This window comes from Scyliorhinus canicula, chromosome 18 (assembly GCF_902713615.1).
Source record: "Scyliorhinus canicula chromosome 18, sScyCan1.1, whole genome shotgun sequence".
Classification (NCBI taxonomy): Eukaryota; Metazoa; Chordata; class Chondrichthyes; order Carcharhiniformes; family Scyliorhinidae; genus Scyliorhinus; species Scyliorhinus canicula.
The window spans coordinates 79,190,142-79,216,287 of record NC_052163.1 but is presented as its reverse complement, the minus strand read 5'-3'; the positions used below and the strand labels follow the sequence as shown (position 1 = coordinate 79,216,287).

Here is a 26,146-nt window from a genome sequence, read left to right as displayed (position 1 = left end):
GTGGGGGTTCGGCCATCTTCTGGATTTGAGTGGTGGCGGCGGTAGGGGTATGGGCATGAGGGACTGGGATTAGTGCCAGGGGCACAGCGCTGCCTACTCACCCTAGACAGCCTGAGGAGGTTGTGCAGTTTCTTCCGGCACTGCTGGCGGGTCCGGTTGCCCACGGCGCTGACCACCTCTGCCACCTGTGCCCAGGCATGATGAACGGTGGCAGCTGGCAGCCTCCTTGCTGGGCCGGGTACAGGGTCATCCTCCTCTCCTCCATGGCATTCAGTAGGGTCTCTAGCTCGGCATCAGTGAAACGGGGTGTCCCTCTCCTTGCTGCCATCATGTTGGCCGGAATGGTGTGTGTGGAGTTCAGTGGGCGCGATTCTCCGCACGACGGGGCGGAGAATAGCGGGCGACGCAAATTTTTACGGCGACGCTGGTCCGACGCCCTCCCGCTATTCTCCCCCCCCCCCCCAGGGCCGCCTCCCAACACGAATCGCTGCTCGCCGTTTTTTTACGGCGAGCAGCGATTCTCAGCTGGCCGACTGGCCGATTTCCAAGGCCTTTACGGCCGCTTTTACGATCGTAAAACACACCTGGTCCTACCATTCGTAAAAACGGCAGTAAAGTCCCGATCTGGGGAACCATGGCACCGATTGGCACGGCCGTACCACGGCCGTGCCAAGGGTGCCATGGGCCCGCGATCGGTGGGCACCGATCGCGGGCAGCGGGTACTTACCGCACTCTTTCTCCTTCCGCCGCCCCGCTAGATCCATTCGCGGGGCGGCTGAGGGGCATACCAGCCCGCGCATGCGCGGGTTTCACGCATATGGGTGATGATGTCACCCGCGCATACGCGGGTTGGAGTCGTCCAATCCGCACATGCGCGACTGACATCATATGACACGTCAGCCGTCGCTAACTTTGGCTCGCGGGCATAACGAAATTCGTTAAGCCCGTGATGCCGGAGTTCACGGCCGCGCGATGCTAGCCCCGACCAGGGAAATGAATCGGTTCCCGGTCGGGGGCACGGAGGCGGCCGTAAAACACGGCCGTTTTCGTCGCAGCCTTTCGTTGCGGCGGCCGTTGGGGAGAATCGCGCCCAGTGTATATGCAGCTTCAGCTTGTCGATTGTGTTCCATGTGGCACTGGTACTAGCCCATTAATAGTAGCAGAATCGTTCCAGGTGCGGCACTAGTTTTACTGTCGTGAAAGTCCACGAATTCTGCGTTAGTGCCAACACTACGGGTGCAAATCATCGTCCGCATTCAGAAAGAACAACAAATTGCAGCAAGAATTGGAATTGTGTTCCAACAGAGACTAGGAGCTAAGGATTATTACTCAGAGTAGTAAATGATGGGAAGTGGCAGTCAAGTGGCAGCAGCAAAGGGTCTCGCCCAATCCACAATCACTCATCCTTCACATCTTTAGTGTTCGGCTTTTAATACACAGAAACACTACATCTGCTCCATTCCCCGAGACCTGCTTCAGCACCAGGATCTGTTCTGAAACGGAAGAACAGAAAACTGTTCCTACTTGTTTTTCTCACCCAAATTCTCAGTGTGTTTTAACAGAAAACACAGACTGAAATCCAACCATTTTGCAATTAGTTTTTGCTTTACCCTTTGCTTCTTAGCTGTTCATCAACATGGTAACTCCAGGATACATGCATATTTCTTGGGATCTAATGGCGTCATAATCAGGAAACCATAAAAATCAGAAAACCAGTTCTAACCACCTTTCTAAATATTCCACATCCTACTTTGCTCATTTAGGGACATCTAACACACAAATCTAAAATAAATGCTTTCCAAAGCACACAGGTCGTCACTGGATTCAGAATAAAAATCTGCTCAAAACCTTGTGGTCCAACAGGTAACTGAGATGCAGAATAAATCCCCAGAACTGCTTTAGACATTTTAAATGGGTTTAAAGGAATACAAAGTTATGTTTCTCGAGAGACAAGGGATTTGGTGAGAAGTTTGGAGGCATGTACGTTGGGGGGGGGGGGGGATCATTTTTAACCTCATCAACTGGGTGGTACAGAGACAGAACAAGTTTCCTGCCCATTGTGAAACCCACCTTAGTTTCATCGCTTTGATAACAAGCTGTTCCACTAGATGACTGCCAACATTGTTAAGGTGAAAGTTTGCTCTTGGAAACTCATCTAGGACATCGGGACAAGTTTTTTGGGCCTGTAATTCTCTTTGACTTCCAGATGGGGTTTTCCCCGAATTGGACTAGGGTTTTTATTGGATTTTCTCATGGTGGGTGGGAGTGGCCTATTGTGAAGCCGAAGTCATCGCTGCTACGCAGGGCAGGCTGAATGGACCAGTTGGTCCCATTCAAAGCGTCAGTTAGCTCAGTTGGGCTGGATGGTTGGCTCGTGATGCAGAAGGTGTCAAGAGTGCGGGATCAATTCCTGTACCGGTTGAGGTTATTCATGAAGGCCGCATCTTCTCAACCTTGCCCTTCGCCTGAGGTGTGGTAGCACTCTGGTAAATCGCCACCACTCAGCTCTCAAAGGGGAGAACAGCCTATGGTCTGTGACTGTGACGGTATTTTGCTCAAATATTTCACAGAATATTCCCAAAATGTTTTATTTCTAATTGATTCTGCACAGTGCACATTGCACAGACTGGCCATATATTTTGGAAAATCCTGATGCTTTGCACGCTGCTCTCTGAGATGCTGTGTGTGAGGTCCTGTAAGTGACCTGGAGCCTGTTATATTTTGAATAATGACTTATCTAAAATATATATATATTATATATATATTTGGGGCCTCACGGTAGCATGGTGGTTAGCATCAATGCTTCACAGCTCCAGGGTCCCAGGTTCGAGTCCCGGCTGGGTCACTGTCTGTGTGGAGTCTGCACGTCCTCCCTGTGTGTGCGTGGGTTTCCTCCGGGTGCTCCGGTTTCCTCCCACAGTCCAAAGATGTGCGGGTTAGGTGGATTGGCCATGCTAAATTGCCCGTAGTGTAAGGTTAATGGGGGGATTGTTGGGTTACAGGTATACGGGTTACGTGGGTTTAAAGTAGGGTGATCATTGTTCGGCACAACATTGAGGGCCGAAGGGCCTGTTCTGTGCTGTACTGTTCTATGTTCTATGTTCTACTCTTGAATCCACCAGGATGATAAAATGACCAATAGTCTTCTTGTTGAAAGATGAACTATTTAATGAGTAATAAAATAACAAACTGTGAGTCCTTTCACTCAATACCAAACTAACTACAAAGAAATAAAGTACAATACAGATAACTATATAACTATACACTATTATAACAAACTAGTTCTAACTTTCCCCACTCTAGCTATTCTATGTCTTGCTTGTTCACTGTTCTGGATCACACTCTCTAACATCATCTGACTTAGAAAAGGCAGGAATCCAGTTCTTATAGTATCTGACTATGAGACATCTAGTGCTGAAATGACTGTACAACATTTAAATACATTGATCAGGTGCTGAGCCACAATCCCGTCATGTGACACCCTCCCACCTCGGCATGCCCATTAAAACTGAGGCCACCTCAGGGTCAAAGAGGTAACTCCTCAATGATAACTGACCTAGAGAATGAGGCCTTGGCTGTCAACTGGCTGGTAACGTAAGTGTCAGATAATGGCTGGGATTCTCCGTGGCGAGTCTGCCCTGCTGCTAGCGAGAGCAGAGAATTTTGTGCGCCTGGCAAGATTCTCTACTCCCCCCACTTGTCAATAGAATTTCTCATTGAAGCCGCCCCACCTCATAATCAGACACTACAACCGCTGAATTTATGATCATATAGCTGTGGCTCACAAACTGAGGTCTGCAAACCTCTCGAGTTCTGTCAGACCCTTTCAGAGGATCTACTGAATAACATCTCCAGCACCTGAGAGAAAGCTAAAAGCACAAGGGGTAAAAGGAAAGGAAGGAAAGAAGGCAAATGACTGATTTTGTCTAAATTAATGGTAGTTCATGTTGGTCCCACAGGTAGATGACAAGATATCCATTTCAGAAGGTCCTGAATTCTCGCTCCTCTTCATGAGGATGGGTAACATGGCTGCCGTGGGTTTCAATGATGAGTCTCATATAGACTTTCCACAGGAGGGGATGGGAGATGAGAGGCCAGCTGCTGCTGTGATAATCTGTATTCAATCTGGGCTCATACAGTCAGCCCATGTCTTTATAGTGCTGCCTGGCCTGTGCGTAGCCCCACCTTTCCTGTTTATGTTAATCCCTTGTTGGTATTGTTCTTTTATTCATGAAATAGCCGGTATGACTGATTTAAATCTTCCACCATGTCACATGTATTATGTAAATGTCTTAAAACGGAGAAATTGAGCTGGGTTTGCACAGATCCCTGGGAATGTCAACGTTCAGATGAGCATGCTATCTTCGAACTTGGAGACAAAGAAACCCACTTCTTTATGGGAAGATTTAAAAAAAATTAACATAACCTGGTAATATGGTGTGACTGCTGTTGTGAAACCAATGGCTGCTTGTATGGGATGTGATTTGTGAACTGATTGGTTATGTAGGTCATTACCTGACCATCTCTGACCACGTTAAAGGCCGTTCAATTCGGATGTGCTTGAATGTTAGTAGAGGCACACTTATCGCTGGTATTTGGTCAACAACAGTGAACTAGTCCTCAAATGACTCTTCTAGGTGATTACCTGTTTGCTTAAAAACACTATTTAAACACTCTTACAACCAGGCGGCATGGCATAGTGATTAGTACTGCTGTCTCACAGCAACAGGGATCCAGTTTCAATTCTGACCTTGGGTCACTGTCCCGTTGAGTCTGCATGTTCTCACCGTGCCTGTGTGGGTTTCCTCCGGGTGCTCCAGTTGCCTCCCACAGTCCAAAGATGTTCAGATTAGCTGGATGCGCACTGCTAAATTGCCCCATAGTGTCCAAGGATGTGCAAGTTCGCTGTTGTGGGGATAGGGCTGTCATAAAATCCACTCATGTATATAATGAGATGCAGACGGGCAGTGATTGAGACACAGGTTAACCAATGAACACACACGACACAGAACAACCAATCACCAGACAGCACACCACCACTATAAAGCCCACAGGGCATTAAGACTCCCTCTCTCTCACAGAACACAGCTACTGAGATAGAGTGCACAAGCCAGTGAGCATCATCTCCATGTGGTAGAGAGCTAGTTTGGTCAAGCCAGTAGGAGGTTATCAGTTCGATTAATAGAGTGTCAACCCACAGCAGATTATTTACAGCAATCAGCAAGTTCAATAAAACAGTGTTGGACCATCTCCTGTGTCGAAAGCCTGTTTCTAGTTTCACAGCATCCAGTTGCAGTCAACGTTGAACTAACTCACTTAACACATCAAGGGCGGGGCAGTGGGCCTCGGTAGGTTGCTCTTTCAGGATGTCAATGCAGACTTGATGGGCTGAATGGCCTCCTTCTGCACTGTCGAAATTATATGGTTCTATGGTACATGCAGCACTTCCACATTATGGGTATTATTCAGTATTATAATTTAGATTGGGAAATAATTATTAATCCATTTGAAAAGAGGCCCTTCAACCAAAAAGTTTGCGAACCACTGACCTACAGAATGCATCATAGAAACTCACCATTTCTGCTTCTATAACAACTCCCTCCATTGTGACATCTGCCATTGAGAAGAACAGGAGGATCATTCGAATGGGAGCTTATCTCCAACTTGCACACTATCTTGCTTTGAAATAAAAAGCGCAACTATCCCAGTTGTGTGCATCCAAATACCGAACACATCCAACAACCAAACATTTTTTGCACAGGATGTCTGTGACCCGAGCCAATTGGACCCGCCCTAGTCTAGTTGTTTGTCTCATCCTGTGCCCAGCTGCTTTTGCTTCTGACCCAAACCCTATCGTGGCAACTAAGTTGCCCTTAGGGCAAATAACGATCTCTGATCCAAATGGAATCAGCCAGTCTTTGGAAGGATAGTGCCAAGTCCAGTCTGCCAGAGGCTGCTTTATCCTGTTTCACAAACTATTTAGTGTGCCACTGCAGGTTAAGTGGGTTGGCCATGCTAAATTGCCTCTTTGTGTCCAAAGCTGTGCAGGATAGGTGGGGTTATGGGATTATGGAGATAGGACAGGGGAGCGGGCCTCGATAGGATGCTATTTCAGAAGGTCAACTTGTATATGACCCGCGTGATAACATCTTGGTTGCCGCATGACCATGTACACATGCATCTAAACAAAAATATTGCCCATTTCTCCTGTGCTCATTGACTCACATTGGCTCAACATCCAGCAATGACTCTATTTTAAAATTCTCATTATTGTGTTCAAATCCCTTTATGATCCCACCTCTAACTATGTCTGTAACCTCTTCCAGCCCCACAATGCTCCAAGAACTTTGCATTCCTTCAATTCTGGCCTTTTGTGTATCCCTGATTTACTTGTGCCTGCGTTGGTCAGCAACCCAGGCATGAAGCTCTGGAATTCCCTCCCAAATAATTTCCATCCAACTCTCCTCCTTCAGGTCACTCTTTAAAACCAGACTGCTACTTATCTATTCTAATACTTCAATTTCTGACTCAGTGTCAAATTTTATCTGAAAGTGCTCCTTTGAAGCATATTGATGTGTTTTACTACATTGAAGTTGCTATATAAATACAAGTTCTTCTTATGGGTGAATGTGCTGCAATTATGAACATACTGTTTGCAGTGTTTCTGTGTCATTATTCACTAGTTACTGATCGTAAGAGCATTTTCCCCTCTCCTTACAATGTGTTGACCTTTTGAGTTTAGCGATGACATCCTGCCCAGTCTGAATCATACCCTGTCAATCAGCTGCTTTTGCACACAATATGCAGCCTTGAATCTTGCTTTGTAAACAGAAAGATTTCAGCTGGGACACTGACCCCCACACAGTCGAGCAACTCTCTGACTGATGGTGATTGAGGAGAGCTGCACCAGGGGGCATTGACGTGACTGACAGCTCCTTATCAGCAATAAAGCAATGGCATATCAGATCAGTGGGCAGGGATTGTGTTCCCTTGTTTGTGATGCTCGACTCCTGAGAAAATCAAACTTGTAAATTTCTCCTCATTCCACACACAATTCTTTAGAAGCAACTGAACTACTGTGTGTGTATTTGAGCATGCAGAAGTGTTCTTATGTCTGCATGTGTTTTTGTGCATTTGGGTTTTCTTGTCTATGTGTTCTTGTCCGTAGATTTGTGTACTTGTGCATTTTTGTGTTCTTGTGCATGTTCTTCTGTGTGAGTTCTTGCATGTGTGCGCATGTTCCGTGCATGTGTGTGTATCAGTGTGGTTTTGAGCTTTCATATGGCAACACCAACTTACATTTAATGTAAGGAACAGGCCAAGACTGCTCATTGACAGAGACAATAAGACTGAATGCCAAACCATAAAATATGGTCAGAATTGGCTATGTTTCCTACACTACATCGCAAAAAAGTGCTTTGTTGGTTGTAAGCATTTTGGGATATTCTGAGATTGTGAAGGGCACTATGCAATTGCCAATTTTTCTTCCCATCATAATACCCTGTATTTGTATTGTTCTACTGAAGAAAAGATTATTTTTGTGGTATTTTTCTTTGTATTTTTATTATCTTACACCAGACAAAGAGCAGGGGTGAAATTAAAAAGGAAATCAGGAAACCAAAGAGAGACGATGGAAAAACAACCTTGTCAAGTAGACCTAAGGAAAGCCGAAAGATATTTTACAACCACATATAGAGCAAGGGAATAATGAAGGAAATAATAGGGACAATTAGAGACTTGACAAGTGAAGGTGAAAGATGCAGGAATGGTTGTTAATGAATAATTTGCATTTGTTTTCACAAAAAAGAGGGAAGAAGCAGACGTTGTAGTTGAGGAGGAGAAGTGTGAAAGTTTGGAGGGGATAAACATATTGAGGGAGGAAATATTAAGCTGCTCAGCAGAGCCAAATGAACTATATGCCAGGCTGTTAATGAAAGCAAGGGAAGAGATGATGGAGGCTTTGATTCCTATTTTCCAATCCTTTTGGGCTATAGGCGTGGTGGTGGCAGAATTGGAGGTCTGTTAACATTATACTGTTGTTGAAAAAGGGAGGAAAAGATAGTCTGAATAATTATAGTTCAGTCAACCTAACTTCAGTAGTGGGCAAATTATTGGAAAGATCTCTGAGAGATTTTGATGAATTGTCACTTAGTCGACCACAGATTAATCATGGATGAAGATATGCATGGATTTGAGGCTCGCTATCCTGGTCTGCTTCATACTCCTCCCAGTTTGTTTCACTCTCCTCCCAGTTTGTTTCACGCTCCTCCCAGTCTGCTTCACATTCCTCCCGGTCTGCTTCACAATCCTCCTAGTTTGTTTCACTCTCCTCCCAGTTTGTTTTACGCTCCTCCCAGTCTGCTTCACGCTCCTCCCGGTCTGCTTCACGCTCCTCCCTGTTATGCTAGAACTCTATTAAATATTAGTGAGCCCACAGTTGGAGTATTGTCAACAGTCTGGTCACTGCATTAATGGAATGATGTGATTGCACATGAGAGTTTAGAGACAGTGATGTGTTGCCAGGAATAGAGAAATGTAGCCACGAGAAAAGATTTAATAGACTGGGATGATTTTATTTGGAACGAGGAGGGTGAGTGAATATTAAATGGAGATGTATAAAATTAAAAGGAACTTGAATAGATTGGATAAGAAGGACCAGCTAGCAGAGAGATCAATACTCGGAGGGGGGAGTAATTTAATCACGCAGACAGCAGTGGTGGGACTCATGGCCTGAAAGTGAGATGAAGCAGGAAGCCTCACCACATTCAAAAAGTACTTAAGTGTGCACTTTAACATAGAATTTCAGTGCAGAAGGAGGCCACTCGGCCCATCGAGTCTGCACCGGCTCTTGGAAAGAGCAGCCTACCCGAGGTCAACACCTCCACCCTATTCCCACTAAGGGCAATTTTGGACACTAAGGGCAATTTATCATGGCCAATCCACCTAACCTGCACATCTTTGGACTGTGGGAGGAAACCGGAGCACCCGGAGGAAACCCACGCACACACGGGGAGGATTTGCAGACTCCGCGCAGACAGTGACCCAAACCGGGAATCGAACCTGAGACCCTGGAGCTGTGAAGCAATTGTGCTATCCACAATGCTACCGTGCTGCACTTGAGGTGATGTAACCCAGGACTATTGCATTAACTTAGTCAAATTTTGATGACAAGTTTCATAGTCCTACTCCAGAGATGTTGGTTGGTAATCTAGGCTGAAGGTTTAGTGCCGTACAGCAGGAATGCTGCACAGTCAGAGATGCTACTTTTCAGCTGAAACTTTAAACCGAGGTCCTGTCTGCCCTCTCAGGTGAACATGAAAAACTCTGGTCTATTGGAAGAGCAGCAGGCGGAGTTATCCCTCATAACTTGGCCAATATCCTCCCCTCAGCCAACATGTGATAAAGCCATGCATGACCTAGTCATTTATCTCTTTGCTGTTTGTACGAGTTTGCAGGGCATGAATTGGCTGTTGCATTTTCTATAATCACAGAAATGACCACAATCTAAATGTGCCTCATTGCTGGGAGATCCTTGTGGTCATGAATGGCGCTATAGAAATGTGAGCCTTTTTCGTTGTTTTAGAGCTGAAAGTCAGCAAATCTCGGCAGTCTTTCCAGCAGCAATAAAAGTCCTGAAATAAATTTGTGCAGGAAATTGCTTTTTCTGTAACCGGTGAAGAAATGAAGATTGTGTTAGTTGGCAGGCAATAAATAGAAAAGATTGCTTGTGTGTCAGGGGAGAGAAAAAAAAATCTCCCAAATGTTTTCATTTAAAGGTGGGTAATGAAGTTACATATATTCAGTCCATTTCTCAGTGGAGCTGTGCTTAAAGTGCAAAACTGCTGACAGATTTTCCATTGACTTGTCAATTTCGCCATGAAATGTATTGAAGTGGGAGAGTATCACAGTGAAACAAACCGCTGGTGCAGCTGGAGATAGCCTGTGGCTGAATTGAAAATGGCTTCACGCTGCATTGTTAGTGTGAACCTGGCTGTTGTGCCAGATCCATGTGTTGTACATTTAGCTGAACAGGACTATCTCAATGTGGATACAGACACCATAGTCTCAGACGACCAAAGGCTACTTTTCTCTTTGAGGGAGAGAGCTGACTGGTGGTGATTTAATCTGAGGATCACAACACCTCAGGCGAGGGGCAAGGTTGAGAAGGCAGAGCCTTCATGAATAATAACCTCAGCCTGATCTGTTAACCTCGCTCTGCATCATAAACCAGCTGCCTAGCTAACTGAGCTGAACCAGCCCCAGTACTTGGTACTCGTATAAAAACAACCCCTTCATTAGTTCGTGATTAAGCCCCTGTAGTTAATTGCACATGCACACGCCCATACCCATATAAACAAAAGCAAATTACTGCAGTTGCTGGAATCTGAAACCAGCGCCGGTTTTTTGGCGGGGGGTGGGAGTGGGGGGGGGGGGGATCGCGCCGCGCCAGTCGGGGGCCGTTGGCAGCGGCCCCCCCGGCAATTCTCCAGCCTGCGATGGGCTGAGTGGCCGCCCGTTTTCGGCGAGTCCCGCTGGCGTAAATTAGACCAGGTCAGTACCGGTGGGACCTGACTCTGCAGGCGGCCTGCGGAGTCCTCGGGGGGGGGCGCGGAGGGATTTGGCCTGGGGGGGGCGGGGGGGGGGGGCACGGTGGCCCCCACGGTGGCCTGGCCCGCAATCAGGGCCCACCGATCCGCGGGCAGGCCTGTGCCGTGGGGACACTCATTCCCTCCGTGCCGTCCAGTGTAACGGTCCGCCATGGCCGGTGCGGAGGAGAACCCCCCTGCTCATGCGCTGGGATGACGCCAGCACACGCTGGCGCTCCTGCACATGCGCCAACTCGCGCCGGCCGACAGAGGCCCTTCGGCACTGGTTGCCGCGGCGCCAATCCCCCAGGCGCCGGCCTAACCCCTTAAGGTGCGGAGGATTCCGCACCTTCCGGCAGCCCACTGCCAGAGTGGTTCACGCCACTCCTCGGCGTCGGTACTGCCCACCCCGCCGGGTAGGGGAGAATCCTGCCCCTGGTTTATTGCTGCTCCCAATGTGGTCTCCTCTATATCGGAGAGACCAAATGCAGACTGGGTGATCGCTTTGCTGAGCACCTTCAGTCTGTGTGCATTCAGGACCCTGACCTTCCCGTTGCTTGCCATTTTAACACAAGACCCCGCTCCCATGCCCACATGTCTGTCCTTGGCATGCTGCAGCAATGTTCCAGTGAAGCTCAACGCAAACTGGAGGAACAGCATCTCATCTTCCATTTAGGCACCTTCTGGTCTCAACATTCAATGTCTTTTATCATTTCTTTCTTTATATATATTTAATCCCTTCCCCCCACCATCTTATCCACCTTTCCTGACCCTTTCTCCCCTTTGCTTCCCCCTTCCCCTCCCCCCACATCTACATCTGTCACAGTTTACCCTGGAGACTCTCACTGGGGACTGCCATTAGCACTCTTTCCCCATGGTTTCTGTGGCTATTAGCATCCTATTTCCCTAGGTTTCTGTGGCTATGACCAATCTTTCATTCTCACTCCACAGTATAAATATTTCCAACTTTGACAAAGGTTCATCTGGACTCAAAACGTTAGCTCTTTTCTCTCCCTACAGATGCTGCCAGACCTGCTAAAATCCTCTTTGGTCCCATACCAAAATGTGTGTGTGTGTGTGCATATTATATGTACATAGTAAAATATGTATATTATGGGCGCGATTCTCTGCCTCATTGCACTCTCACTCGAGCAAAATGAGGCCGGTGAATTGTGGGAGAGGCCGAAAATATGAATCGCGCCAGGTGCCAGTTTGCGATGCAACCGCCCGCTCCCATAGGAGAAATTGCGATCTCACCGTAGCGTGACGCAAAACCAATTATCACCACTTAAGCCCTATTTCCATACAATTAACGGGAGTGACCCCATATCCAACGGCCTTCCATGATTCATCAGCTCCCCCAGAAAGTTGGCTCCGATTAGTACTCCTTTTGAAAAACGTGAACCTCGCAGAAGGGCTTCTGTGGAGAGACGAGGAGTAGCCATCTTTGTCACAGGCAAAGAGCCCGAGGACGCAGGGCTGGCCACCCCAGTGCTTGGTCGTAGGATTGTGGGTGACCCTCTTTTGAGGGGGGAGGTCATGAGGGACCCACCGCTGGGGGGGTGCCTTCATAGGGCTGGGTCGCCATGAGCGTGAGTCTCTGGATAGGCAGCCGGGGGCAACCTCTGGATCATGTGTACCCCTTCTCCTGGCAACCCTTGTCCCTGCCAGCCTGCCCCACTGACCACTCATAACCCCCACCGACTGCCGAGTGGCTGAGGCTAATGCTAATAGGAAATTGGCAATCGTGGTTAAGTGAGCACTTTACACAACCCAAGTGGATTCCCGTGGGTGAGCGGGCCATGGAGCATGTGGGAGTAATTGCCTAGCATTCCAATCAGACCATGATGCCTGGACACTGTGACTGAACGCTGCAAGAGGCAACACCACACATGCATCAGCCAACATTCGAACATCCAGGGCATAGTACATAGCTCCACAGAGATGTCCGCGGCCGGAGGGTGGGTGAGTGCCGAGTGGAGTGGACTAGCACCCGATCCAGGTGACGTTAAGTGCGGGTGTCTGGGGCACAGGGTCTGGGCTCTTGTGAGGGGGGGCCCACTGTGGCCAGGTGTGCGTGAGCAAGAAGTTCCGGGTGGGTCAATGGGGGTATGGACGGACCCGGGGTGAGAGCCGCCGCTGTTCATCAGTCTAACACCTTCTCCCAATATCTTACAGATATTGAACGCTATTGCATGGATTTTGGACCCAGAACTTGCCCTAGTGCCGCCTCTGCTAGGCCAGGCGGCTAGACCACGGCAGCAGCATCTGCAGATGCTCGAGGCAGCGACCGTGTACCAGACCCCGCCCCACACCCTGAAGACCTGGCCGCCCATCAGGCCAGGGATGGACCCAGAGGGGGAGTCTCGTGGCAACCTAGGGTCTATAAGTGTCACTGGTCATTTGAACAGATGACGGACAGCGCGTGCAACGAGGAGACGGTGGGGCATCTGTGCCATGTCTTTGTGGACTCCTCGGGATTATTCCAGGCTCAAGCAGGACCTGAATGGTATTTCACAGGCCACAGCCGACAGTTGCATCCGACAGGCTGGAACACTTTTTTTTTCTTTTTTTAAAAATAAATTTAGAGGACCCAATTCTTTTCTTCCCAATTGAGGGGCAATTCAGCGTGGCCAATCCACTTAGTCTGCACATCTTTGGGTTGTGGGGGTGAGACCCACGAAAACATGGGGAGAATGTGCAAACTCCACACAGACAGTGACCCAGGGCCGGGATCGAACTGGGTCCTCAGCATCGTGAGGCAGCAGTGCTGTTGACTGCGCTACCATGCTGCCCCGCCCGTCTGGAAAACTACATCAACTTTGACATGGACCAAGCCCAGCAAGATGCCCGGGCAGCAGATTTATCCACCATTGCCGGGATGCCCCAGGTCTAGGGTGTCATAGATGGCATGTACGTGGCCCTGTGCTCACCGGATCACCTGGACATGCCCTCTGTTCATAGAAAGGGGTTACATTCCCTGAACATACAGCTCATGTGTGACCAGGGAGTGTCCATGTCAGCTCCATCCTGGAGCAGACAGTCATCCCAGGCCTCTTCGAGGACAACCACAGGATGGACACTGGCTCTTGGGGTTAAGGGGAACCAGCTGAGGATCTCGCTAACGGCGCCAGTAAGGAGGCTAGAGACTGAAGCGAAGACCCGTTACAACGAGGTCCATGTGGCCACCTGGGCCGTCATTGAGCGGTGCGTCAGACTCTTCAAGATGCCGTTCTAATGCCTTGACCACTCTGGTGGTCTGCTCTGCCCTCCACAAACTCGCACAGCAGCGGGGTGACGAGCTGGAGGTTGCGATTAGGAACATGTCGCCACCTCTGAGGAGGAGAACGAGGATGATGAGGCTGCCACTCTTGGAGCTGGCGCGGGCCATCCCACCAAGTGCGGGAGAATCCCATCCATGATGTCTGGCACACCACTGCCAGTCTATGGCCTCTCCCCATGATTGTTGGAGAGCTTTTCCTGAGGAGACTGTCATGTGAGCGTACCTTTAAGAAATCAGTGTTTAGGAAATGTACCTTTAAGAAATGGGTATTATCAGTGATGTCAGAGAGTGGGTAGAGCTGGGCTGTCTGTCAGCTATTTACTTTCGTTTTTGAGCAGGCTGCAGGGTGTGTTTTAGTTTCATTTTCAGAGCTGGATGACTGCAGTCACAGCCAGAAGGTGTATGAATCTCTCTCTATAATCTAAAGACTGTAAATCGATCCTCGTGATTCAAAAGTAATAACAGTAGTGACTTTAACCTGATGTACTTCTGGAAAGGGGTGTTTTAAGTCTTATGGATGTTAAAAGGAAAGTTTAAAGGATTACTTAGTGTTGTATTCTTTGGGGGTTGTATTTGAATTAATAGTTGCTAAGATGTTCACTGTATGTTTTATAAAGGTTAACTTGAGTTCACAGAATAAACATTTTTTTTCTTTAAAAAATACCTTTCCATTTCTGCTGTGCCACACCTGTAGAGTGGGCGGTGTGCTCCCCATACCACAATCTAGTAAAAGTTGTGGATCAGGTGAACTCCATGTTACACTTTGGGGTTCTCTAAACCCTGGCCCATAACAAGACACAGACATTGTTAGCCACACAGGTGTTTCAAAGTGGTGGGAAGGGAGGAGGGTACATTGGGAGGGCTGAAGGGGAGAGGGGGTGGAGGAAGGGTTGAGGGAGTTGAAGACGAGGGAGGTGGAGGATGGGTTGGGATGTTGAAAGGGAGGGGGTAGTTGAAGCGGGGGTGGAGGTGGTATTGGTGTCTACTCACTCGAGCTGCCCAGTGTAGGTCATTGTCCTTCTTGCACTGGAGGCCACTCCTTCTGGTCACATTCCCCGAACACACTGCCGCTGCCACCATGTCCCAGGTGGCACTGGCTGCCCTATAGCTGACCTGGATGCTCAGGGGAACAGGACTTCCCTCCTGGCCTTGTTATGGGCCAGGGTTTAGAGAATCCCAAAGTGTATCATGGAGTTCACCTGACCCACAACTTTTAATAGATTGTTGTATGTGGAGCACACTGCTTACTCTACAGCAGAAAATGGACCAGTGGTTTTTTAAAACAAAACAATGTTTATTCTATGAACTCAAGTTAACCTTTCTAAAACAAACAGTGAACATTTTAGCAACCAGTAAATCAAATACACCCCCCAAAGAATACAACACTAAGTTATCTGTATGCTGTTCTTTTAACATCCAAAAACTTAACAAACCTTCAAACAGGAGCACATTAGGGTTTACATTGAAGACTGAAAACATTTATAATTCTTCTGAATTCACCAAATGACCAAGAGATAGTCCTTCATGGCAGAGATCAACAGCAGTGCAGCTCAAAGACACTCCCAAGCTTTCTCAAACTGAAACTAAAGAAAGCAGAAGTGGAGCTCAGCTCCACCCACACTCTGACATCACTCCAGTAATATGAGAAGCTCCATTTCTTAAAGGTACATTTCTTAAACACCCACTTCTTAAAGGGTACTCCCATATGGCAGCCTCCATAGTGGCTGGCAGCCCCCCTCGGTCAGCGTACCTGAATCCTCGGGCTGGTCTCCTGGGTGCCATTGTTGTGAACTGACTGGGGTTGGTTGAGCAAGTGCAGCTTAAGTGCTGCTCGACCTTGTTAGCGGAGGGCTGTCGGGCATGGTCCTGGCGAATCAGCTGGTGAGCCTTCATTTGCGGAGAGAAACCCATGCAGCCTCGTTAAGTGAACCAATAAATGTTGAATAGCGTCGCCGGCCTTGCTAGATTGAGGACCAGGAAGCTCGCGGCAATTCCCGCTCTCTACCACACTTCGAAAACTTTTAGAAGAATCGCCCCCCCCCCCTGTCATTGTCAGCTTCTCAATGTTCGATACAACATTTTACTGACAGGATGTGCTAAATTGCTATAGAACCAGCAGCATCATCCAATTAATTGCGCTCTTTCCATTTTGGAAGATATTTTCCCGGGGACAGATTACCAGAAAATGACAGGGAGATTAAAAAACCCGCTTCCTGAATGACATAAATGAGCAAAAGAACGATTGGTCCTGTGTTTGGTGGAGAGTCACATGGTATAAGTGACCTGAGATTTCCCAGTAATTGCGCCTCTGAGACACACAGATCACAAAATGTTTTGATCTTCAGCCTGGGCTGAGGGGACTGGGCTGGGAACAGGTTGTCACACTCCTCAAGATGAGATGGATATAAGCAGATGCCCTGTCCATCCACACTGCTTGCCAGCAACCTTGTAAAACATTCAGCTGATGGGCAGCCTGTGAAAATAACCTGGGGCGGGATTCTCCGACCCCCTGCCGGGTCGGAGAATCGCTGGGGACCGACGTCAATCCCGCCCCCGCCATGTCCCGAATTCTCCGCCACCAGAGATTCGGCGGGGGCGGGAATCGCGCCGCGTCGGTCGGCAGGCCCCCCCCCCCCCCGACGATTCTCCAGCCCACGATGGGCCGAAGTCCCACCGCTGTCAACCCTCTGGGGCTGGTTTAGCTCACTCGGCTAAATCGCTGGCTTTTAAAGCAGACCAAGAAGGCCAGCAGCAAGGTTCGATTCCCGTACCAGCCTCCCCGGACAGGCACCGGAATGTGGCGACTAGGGGCTTTTCACAGTAACTTCATTGAAGCCTACTCGTGACAATAAGCGATTTTCATTTTCATTTCATTCTCCCGCCGGCATGGATCAAACCACCTACCTTGCCGGCGGGAGCAGGCGGCGTGAGCGGACTCCTTGTCCACCAGCACTTTAAAACTTACTGAATTGTGGTCACTGTTCCAGAAATGCTCCCCTCCTGAAACTTCTACCACCTGGCCGGGCTCATTCCCCAATACCAGGTCCAGTACAGCCACTTCCCTAGTTGGACTGTCTACATATTGTTTTAAGAAGCCCTCCTGGATGCTCCTTGCAAACTCTGCCCCGTCCAAGCCCCTAGCAAAATCAGTGTTTCAAATCCCGCCATGACCATATCACCCTCGATCTCTCTAGTCTCCTCCAGCCTCACAACCCTCCATGATATATGCACTCCGCTAATTCAGGCATTTTGAGCATCCCTGATGTTAATCGCTCTACGATTAGTGATGGTGCCTTCATCAGCCTAAGTCATTAGCTATGGAGTTCCACCCCAAAACCCCTTTGCCTCTGGTCTTCCTTTCAGACGATTCTTAAAACATAGACCAAGAAGTTGGACAATATCTCCTCTGGCTCCGGTTGAATATGTTTCTGATTACACTCCGTGAATATTCATGATAAAGACAATGGCCCGGATTTTCCTGACATAGCAAACCCTCCCCCTGCCTGCAGTGCCAGCCCATCCTATTTTCATGGTGGGATGGTGGGGATGGGCTGGAGTCAGGGCCTTCAACTCTTTAAGAAGGGCAGCGGTGGGGAAGAAGTATGAGCAAATTCTGAGGTGGGCAGGTTCTGGCATCCAGTCAATTTGCTGAAACAGTGGCACGGTTAACTTGATAAGGGATAAGCACCTTACTACTCACCCCCTCTCTCCCCCCCCCCCCCCCCCCCCATGCCTACTTCCTAAGTATCCACTAAGGACAGAACATAAGTACGATAATGACATTGGAAAGTGTTTAGATTTCTCATTAAACTGTCACAATAAATAAACAGCAATTCAAAAACATTAAAAACAACCTTAGTCCTCTTAAGAACTCATAAAACTGTCAATAAAAACAAAGCTCCCAGTCTGCTTCAAAGCTCTTTCAACAGTATCTGCTGAGCTAAAACCATTATGTTGGTTTAAGGTCAGCCAAGCATTCGTAATGAGTCAAAAACAACCTCCAGAGCCGAATACATTAAAACCTTCGAAGTAATGGAACAGGTGACTGAGTTTCAGTCAAAGAAGTCAGCCAATGGGCGGCAAGATGGCACAGTGGTTAGCACTGCTGCCTCACAGCGCCAGGGACCCAGGTTCAATCTGGCCTCAGGTGACTGGCTGTGTGGAGTTTGCATGTTCTCCCCGTGTCTGTGCGGCCTTCCTCTCGGTGCTGCGGTTTCCTCCCACAGTGCAAAGATGTGCAGGTTAGGTGGATTGACCATGCTAAATTGCCCTTTGTGTCCAAAAAAGTTAGGTGGGGTTACTGGGTTATGGGGGACAGGGTGGAGGTGTGGACTTAAGTCGGGTGTTCTTTCCAAGGGCAGACTCGATGGGCTGAACGGCCTCATTCTGCGCTTTAAATTCTATGATTCTATGATCTATTCAGTTATTTCACAGGCTCAACAAATGGCTGGGCTTTCAATCAATGTAAAGATCAAAGCAGAGGTTTCAACTAACCTATTATAACCTGAATCTTAATATTGTTGAATGTATGTGAAGATTTTTCGATTTTCACAATGTTGGTTGATATAATGGTCACTGTTTTTTAAAGATTGTCCATCAGCAATCGCTCTATTTAAAACATACTCAACTCATTATACAGCATCCCATTGTGGCATGTGAAGGAGTCAACATTTTTGAACAATCTGTCAAAAGATTCTCAGTTCCAAATTAGTATTTGTCAATGATTCACAACTCCTCAGAGTGACACAAACCACGCTGCCGACCAAAATGCGGTCATCTCCACGGGAATAGCAACTGATCTAAAATTCCCAAAGCAAGGGTGGGATTGTTATGAATAGGCTCCCTACCAACACCATTATATCACACCCGTAAAAATCCCACTTGACAGGAATGGGGATGGGAATTCCAGAGACGGGCCCCACCCGCCATTTTATATCCTGGCCCATGCCGTTCTGCATGGACAGAGGCATGAAAATCTGGCCCTATAAATCGGTAAGCACTAATCGCCCAAAAGATTTTTTTTTCCATTAGGGGCAATTTCGCACAGCCAATCCATCTACCCTGCACATCTTTGGGTTGTGGAGCTGAGACCCACACAGACACAGGGAGAACGTGCAAACTCCACATGGTCAGTGACCCGGGGCTGGGGTCAAACCCGGGTCCTCGTCACCGTGAGGCAGCAGTGCTAACCATTGCACCACCATGCCGCCACTGATCGTCGAGGGTGCGAGGTGTACCAGGCACATCTTTGCATTTTGAACCAATTATTTATGAAGACCATTTACATTTACTGGGAGAATTTTAAGCACTTCTTGCAATATCGGTCATGCAATCTTTACATCCACCTGAACAGGAAGATGAGACCTTGGTGCAGCTGAAAGAACAATCGTACCTTCAACAGAGCAGTCCTCCCTCAAGACCATGCTGACATCAATGGTGGGGCTTGCATGGGTCTTATTCTGAGGCGAGAGTATATTCAAATGTAATAAGCTGCTTTTTGACCCATTGTTTCAATAGAATCTATAGAATCCTTACAGTGCAGAACGAGACCATTCAACCCACCGGGTCTGCACCAACCCTCCGAAAGAGCACTTTACCTAGGCCCAATCTCCCGTCTTATCCCTGTAACCCTGCACACGCATTTATCATGGCCAATACACCTAAACTGCACATCTTTGGACTGTGGGAGGAAAGTGGAGAACCAGGAGGAAACCCACGCACACACGGGGAGAACGTGCAGACTCCGCATAGACAGTGACCCAAAGCCTGAATTGAGCCTGGGCCCCCATCCCTGTGAAGGAGCAGTGCTATTCACTGGTGGTGATCAAATTTAAGTTAGTGTTGTGCTGAGCTATAACATCTATTATTCATATTGCAGCTTCCTATCGTGGCTTCATCAATCGTTACACTTTACTTCCTGGAGCTGACGGATCTGTTCAGACCAGCCAAAGTGGGTTTTCAGTGTTATGATCGTGCACTGAGCATGCCCTATGTGGAATCCAGTGAAGAACTCATCCCACTGCTGATGCTCCTCAGCTTAGCATTTGCTGGACCAGCAGCCTCTGTAAGTAACTTCAATTTCACTCAGTGAATACTGCTTGATAATGACACAGCAACAGCAAGAGGCCATTCAGCCCCTCGAGTGTCTTCAGCACACGAGTAGACAATTATTGAGCTGTCCCTCAGCCCCAATTGCTCACCTTGGTTTCTTATGCCTTAACTCATTACAAACATTTCAATCTTAGTTTTGAATATTTCAGTTGACCCCCGACCTCAGATCTTTGTGGGAGAGATTCCCTTGGCCTTTTTTAGAAGTGTTTCCTGACAAGATTTCTGAATGACCTCCTTCTAATTTTAAGGTATGGCCCCCTTGTTCTGCACTCATTGAGCAGTGGGAATAGCTTCTCTTTATCAAGGGAATAAAATAATTTAATCATCTTAAGTACTGCAACTAAATGTAACATGGAACACTGGCTGACTTTACTATATCATCTCTTTCGCACTCTGGGAAAGAGGGTTCTCTCAGTCAAGTGTCCTGAAGGCTACAGTAAATTTCCCCTCTTGCACTGTAACCTCTCCAGTCCAGAAATCCACTGTTCCGAAACACCAATTATCCAGAAATGTTTTGAACAGACCTAAGCACCTCATGTCCCGATCGCAACACAATACTTTGGGAGCAGAAACATGGAAGAAACAATATTTATTGCTACTCTCTCATGTTTTATCACTGTTTTATGCTCCAGGTAAATACTTAGGATGTTTTGTGGTTCACATATTTGTGATGATGCATTCGAACACCATTCTGTAATCCAGAAAAATTCAGAAACGATGCATTCTAGACTGGGCAGGTTACAGTGTATAAACTTTGGATTCATTGATAGAATCTTCTCTCAGTACTCTCTGTAGTATTTTCATTGAGGGCATGTGAGCAACATTCTGGGTGAAGATGGTTGCTCAAGTCACAAAAATAAGGTGGTAACCCACGTATTGGGGTGTTGTGAGGTCTCCAAGGTATTGGGTTAAATTTTGACAAGTCCTCTCCCCAAATCCCCCTGTAAGAAGTCTTACAACACCAGGTTAAAGTCCAACAGGTTTGTTTCAAACACGAGCTTTCAGAGCAGTGCTCCAAAAGCTCATGTTTGAAACAAACCTGTTGGACTTTAACCTGGTGCTGTCAGACTTATTGCTGTGCTCACCCCAGTCCAATGCCGGCATCTCCACATCACAAATCCCCCTGAGGCAGAGACGGGGCAGAAATGGCAGAAGCAGTTGTTTCTCTGGTTTGCCACACAAACGTTCTCTGAAATGACAGAGGGAGTGGGAGAACTCCCCACATGTAATTGATGAAGGGCAGCACGGTAGCATTGTGGATAGCACAATCACTTCACAGCTCCAGGGTCCCAGGTTCGATTCCGGCTTGGGTCACTGTCTGTGCGGAGTCTGCACATCCTCCCCGTGTGTGCGTGGGTTTCCTCCGGGTGCTCCGGTTTCCTCCCACAGTCCAAAGATGTACAGGTTAGGTGGATTGGCCATGATAAATTGCCCTTAGTGTCCAAAATTGCCCTTAGTGTTGGGTGGGGTTACTGGGTTATGGGAATAGGGTGGAGGTGTTAACCTTGGGTAAGGTGCTCTTTCCAGGAGCCGGTGCAGACTCGATGGGCCGAATGGCCTCCTTCTGCACTGTAAATTCTATGATAATGAAGAAACATTTAAATCAGAATCCCGTACGATCTGCAGATATCTCGAAATGCCAAGCAGATCTTGACTTCCTGGGTGAAGACTGATTCCCCCAGCACAGTCAGGCCTTCCCAAATCTTTAGGCTCATTAGCTTCAAATTGTGGCAAACCATTCTCTCAGTCATCTGCCCGAATTCTGTCCTAACTTTTGGTTGGTGAGGTTCCACCTCTCTCCCCTTCCTGGTGTGGGAAACTTGTCATGATAAAGATACAATATAAATCCAAGTGTTTTGTTCAGAAGGCCTCGAAATTTGTGTAGGTCATGTTGATTTTGCTTGCCAGCTGCAGAATTGGAGAAGGCTCACCCAATTAATTGCCACTTAAGTGGCCAGAGGTGGGGCTTCCATAGCATCAAGGACCCTAGGGCGGAAATCGTAGCCTCTATGAGTTGCTGGCCAACCAGAGGCCAGCACCTATACATTGCCAACCATGCCATTGGGAGAGTTGTGGTACCTACTGGTAATGCATCTGTCCAAGGCTGAGGATTGCCAAGGGACCCAGGCTATAGGTTAGTGATGGTGGGAATGGGGTCATGGGAATCAGAGGCAAGGAACGGCTTGCTTCTTAGTGGGTACCTCCTCCCATTCCTGATGCCAGGTCCTTTGATCAAGCACTGAATGCCTTTGAACAAGCGGCTGCCCCCTGGGCGTCTGTGCTCAGACATGACAAGATTTCTTTTACAGGCTTCCTTGGTGGAAACTTCCCTGCCTGCTACTGGTTAAATGCCATTTTGGCAGAATCAGGCCACCAAATGGGTATTTCCCATGAGCCTCCCTGTCCCAGACTTAATCAGGGCAGAATAGGGAAGGTGGCAGGGCCCCTATCCCTCACCCTCCCACCCAAGGAAATATCTCAGAGGGGTGAGAATTTTCAGAGGGTGAGGGATGGGGTGGACATTGTCACAGGTGAAAGATGGTGTAGACATTGTCGAGGGTGAGGGAGGGAGTGAACATTTTTGAAAGTGAAGGAGTGGGTGAGAATTATCAGGGATGAGGGTGGGGCTGGTCATTGTTGAGGATGAGGGAGGGGCTGAATATTTTTGGGGGTTCTGGAGTGAACATTGTCAGGGATGTGCGAGGCATGTGAGAATTATTAGGGATGAAGGAAAGAGTGAGCATTGTTGGAGGTGGGAGTGAGAATAGTATCGAGGTGAGTGAGGGAAGGGTGAACATTGTCAGGGGTGGGGCATGACAATATTGCCGGAAGGTGAGGCTGTGCAGTGTTTTGGGTGACAAATCCATTTAAAAACAACATCATTTAATGAGGTGATCCTTAAGGGTTGTAATTTCAGTTCATGACAAAAACACTGGAATTACACTGTCCAGTTGGCCTCCCAACTCGGTTCATCATGGGAGTCCAACTAGAACTAGGGTGGATGCGCGAAGGCTCCAGTGTAAAACGGTAAATGAACAGTTTAAATCACGGTCAGTCATGGGCGCGCACACTCCACCAATGACTGGAAATCCGGGCCATGATATTTTCATGGTTTTCATGATTCTTTTTCTGTGTTTGTTTGTTTTTTAACTCCAGATTATGATTGGAGAAGGGATTGTCTATTGCTGCCAATCAAAGCTAAAGAATAAAGCAGGTTCTGAGGGCAGCATTAACGCAGGAGGATGCAACTTCAACTCCTTCCTGAGGCGGACTGTAAGGTTTGTTGGTAGGTTCAGTAATACTATGCAAACTGCTCGCTAAGTTATTTCATAGGAACATCAAAATGATTGCACAAAGAAAGGCCAAGGTCCATCTCAATCACCGTCTACCCATCCTGGCATGATACGCAGTAATGGGATCGTTATTAATCACTGCATTTAATCTCTATCAAGCAGGCTCCAAACTTTGTCAAATCCTCATTGAGGTGTGCAGAATACACATCATGACTCCGGTACTCTTCTTCTGCACTCCCACTTTGTCAGAAAAGAACATAAATCAAATCAAGCCAGTCAAGGAAAATTAGGATTAAACAGGGAATGGTAAATTGGAGGTCAGATGTTTGACTGGAGCCAAGGCGTAGAGTATTAACAGGCTCAAGGGTTTGTTCCTTAGTAGAATTTTAAGGATGGAGAGAGCTTGGCTCTCCCGAGAGTCAGTGCATAACGTGCTACCCCCGACTCGCGGAAGCCCACTGGCATTTTCATAGAATCCATATCGTGCAGAAGGAGGCCATCTGGCCCATCGAATCTGCACCGACCCTCTGAAAGAGCAACCCACGCAGCCCCCCTACCCCCCTCCCCGCCTCCCACCGTGCCCAATTCCAGTGCCCCCACCTAACATTTTTTGGACAGTAAGGGGCAATTTACCACGACCAGTCCACCTAACCTGCACAACTTTTTAGAGTGGGAGGAAACCAGAGCACCCGGAGAAAACCCACAAAGACACTGGGAGAAAGTGCAACCTGCACACGGTTTACCGCTCACTTGAGCATTGATTGGCCGAAGAATTGAGGCTGGGTGGGAAAGGGCCCTTCAGGGGGCACTTAACGGCCTTGATAAGTGAAAGGCTGCCCAAGACCCTGCCTGCTGAACTGTGAAATTGCATCTGGGATTCTGGGGGGGAGCCCGTCCATTTAATTTTACATCTCCCCCCACCTGCCATAACTCCACCTCAGAATCCATCTTGGGGTGAGCGTAAAATTCTTCCCTATGTTTCTATGGAAAACCTAGACATGAAGAACACCCAGAGTTTGAAGAGCTGTGGAAATCACATGCCCTTAACATAATGTTGGCACCCTTGTCTATAGATTCCATCAGATCCCTAGAGGTGGAGTAGATTGCACCAGTAACTGGTAGTCAAGGATTAGTGGGGAGGGGAGGTGAATGGCAGCGTTGAAGAGATAGGCTTCAAAGGACCACTTTGAATGTGAGGAGTGATGAGGGCAAAATGGAAGAATTTTGTCACGAGAACCCCATAGCTTTGGGTTGTAATGGATGATGGCTCTGCTATCAATAGCTTAGTGGCTAGATGAAGAAATCGATCAGCTTTAAAGAATGGGTTTCTTTTCCTTTGATCCTCCAACATCCAAATGTATTGAGAGGGATTTTACCCATCAGTAGCACTGGCTGCATGCCTACCTGGATCCACTAACCTGCTTCATTATAAAGGGTCTATGGAATACCAGGGGCTGAATTCTCCGCCCCGTGGCGCCACATTTCTGCCCCGACCTGTCGGCGGGATTCTCCGTCACGCCAGCCGGCCAATGGGGTTTCCCATTGTGGGGCAGCCCCACACCCTCGGGAAACCCCCGTGCACCGGCAAAACGGAGAATCACGCCGGCGGAGAATCCCGCCCCATGTTCCCAATAGCTCATGTGGAGTATAGGCAGGAAATTACTGCAGTACCTTTACTGCAATTGTACAGGGCGTTGATGGAGTATTGTGTACAGTTTTGATGTCTTTATCTGAGGAAGGATGTTCTTACTATCAAGGGAGTACAGCAAAGGTTTACCAGGCTGATACCTGCGATGGCGGAACTGTCATGTGAAGTGGGTTAGGATTTTAGTAGAGAAACTTATAAAGTTCGAACAGGATTAGACCAGGTTGATTCAGAAAGAATGTTCCCCATTGTGGGGGAGCCCAGAACTAGGGGATCATAGTTTGAGGATACCCTTTCAGGACTGAGGGGGGTAGAAATTTCTTCACCCAGAGGGTGGTGAATCTGTGGAATTTACTACCACAAAAAGTAGTTGAGGCCAAAACGTTGTGCAGTTTCAAGAAAGAATTAGATATAACTCTTGGGGCGAAGGAAATTGAGGGATATGAGGGGCAAGGTGAGATTAGGGTATTGAACTTGATGATCAGCATGATCATAATGAATGGCGGAGCCGGCTCGAAGGGCCGAATGGACTTCTCCTGCTTCTATTTTCTATGTGTGTATGTTTCGATGTATTACACCTATCCCTATCCTCAAACAATACCAGACATGGTTTCAATGCTATCAGCATGGGATGATGCCATTAATTTCTCTACTTCAAGCACTTTTGTGTAGAGAGAGGTTATTTCCAAATATACAAGCACTGACAGATAGGAAAAAAAACCCTTGTTCATTTAGTCAATCATATTCAGCATGTCGTCTGCATCACAATTTAGAGGGCCGGATTTTGCAGAGATCGCAGCCAGTTAAGAAGCTTCTCCTGGAGCCCCATCCAATTAAGGACAGTGAGTGGAGCAGAGAACGGGCAGGCCTAATTGGAGAATTCACAGTGATGGGCAGCACGGTGATACAGTTGTTAGCACTGCTGCCTCACAGTGCCAGGGACCCGGGTTCAATTCCAAACTTGGGTGACTGTGTGGAGTTTGCAGGTTTTCCCCGTGCCTGTGTGGGCTTCCTCCGGGTGCTCCGGTTTCTTCCCACGGTCCAAAGATGTGCCGGTTAGGTGGATTGGCCGTGCAAAATTGCCCCTTAATGTCCAAAAGTTAGGTAGGATTACGAGGAGAGGGTAGGGGAGTGGGCCTCAGTAGGGTATTCTTTCAGAGGGCTAGTGCAGACTCGATGGGCGGAAAGGAATTCTATGGTTCCATGATTCTACGTCTGGCGGGATGTC

At 47.9% G+C, this 26,146-nt stretch overlaps 1 protein-coding gene across 3 annotated transcripts in view; it reads left to right on the top strand.

The window, feature by feature from the left end:
* The window catches only part of plppr3a (phospholipid phosphatase related 3a), a 120,921-nt gene that overhangs the window by 61,401 nt on the left and 33,374 nt on the right, over positions 1–26,146 (top strand). For all 3 annotated transcript variants that reach the window (XM_038777324.1, XM_038777322.1, XM_038777325.1), the window contains exons 3-4: positions 19,748–19,933; positions 23,137–23,266. In XM_038777324.1, coding sequence (XP_038633252.1) covers positions 19,748–19,933; positions 23,137–23,266 — 316 coding nt within the window. The remainder of the gene's footprint in view (positions 1–19,747; positions 19,934–23,136; positions 23,267–26,146) is intronic.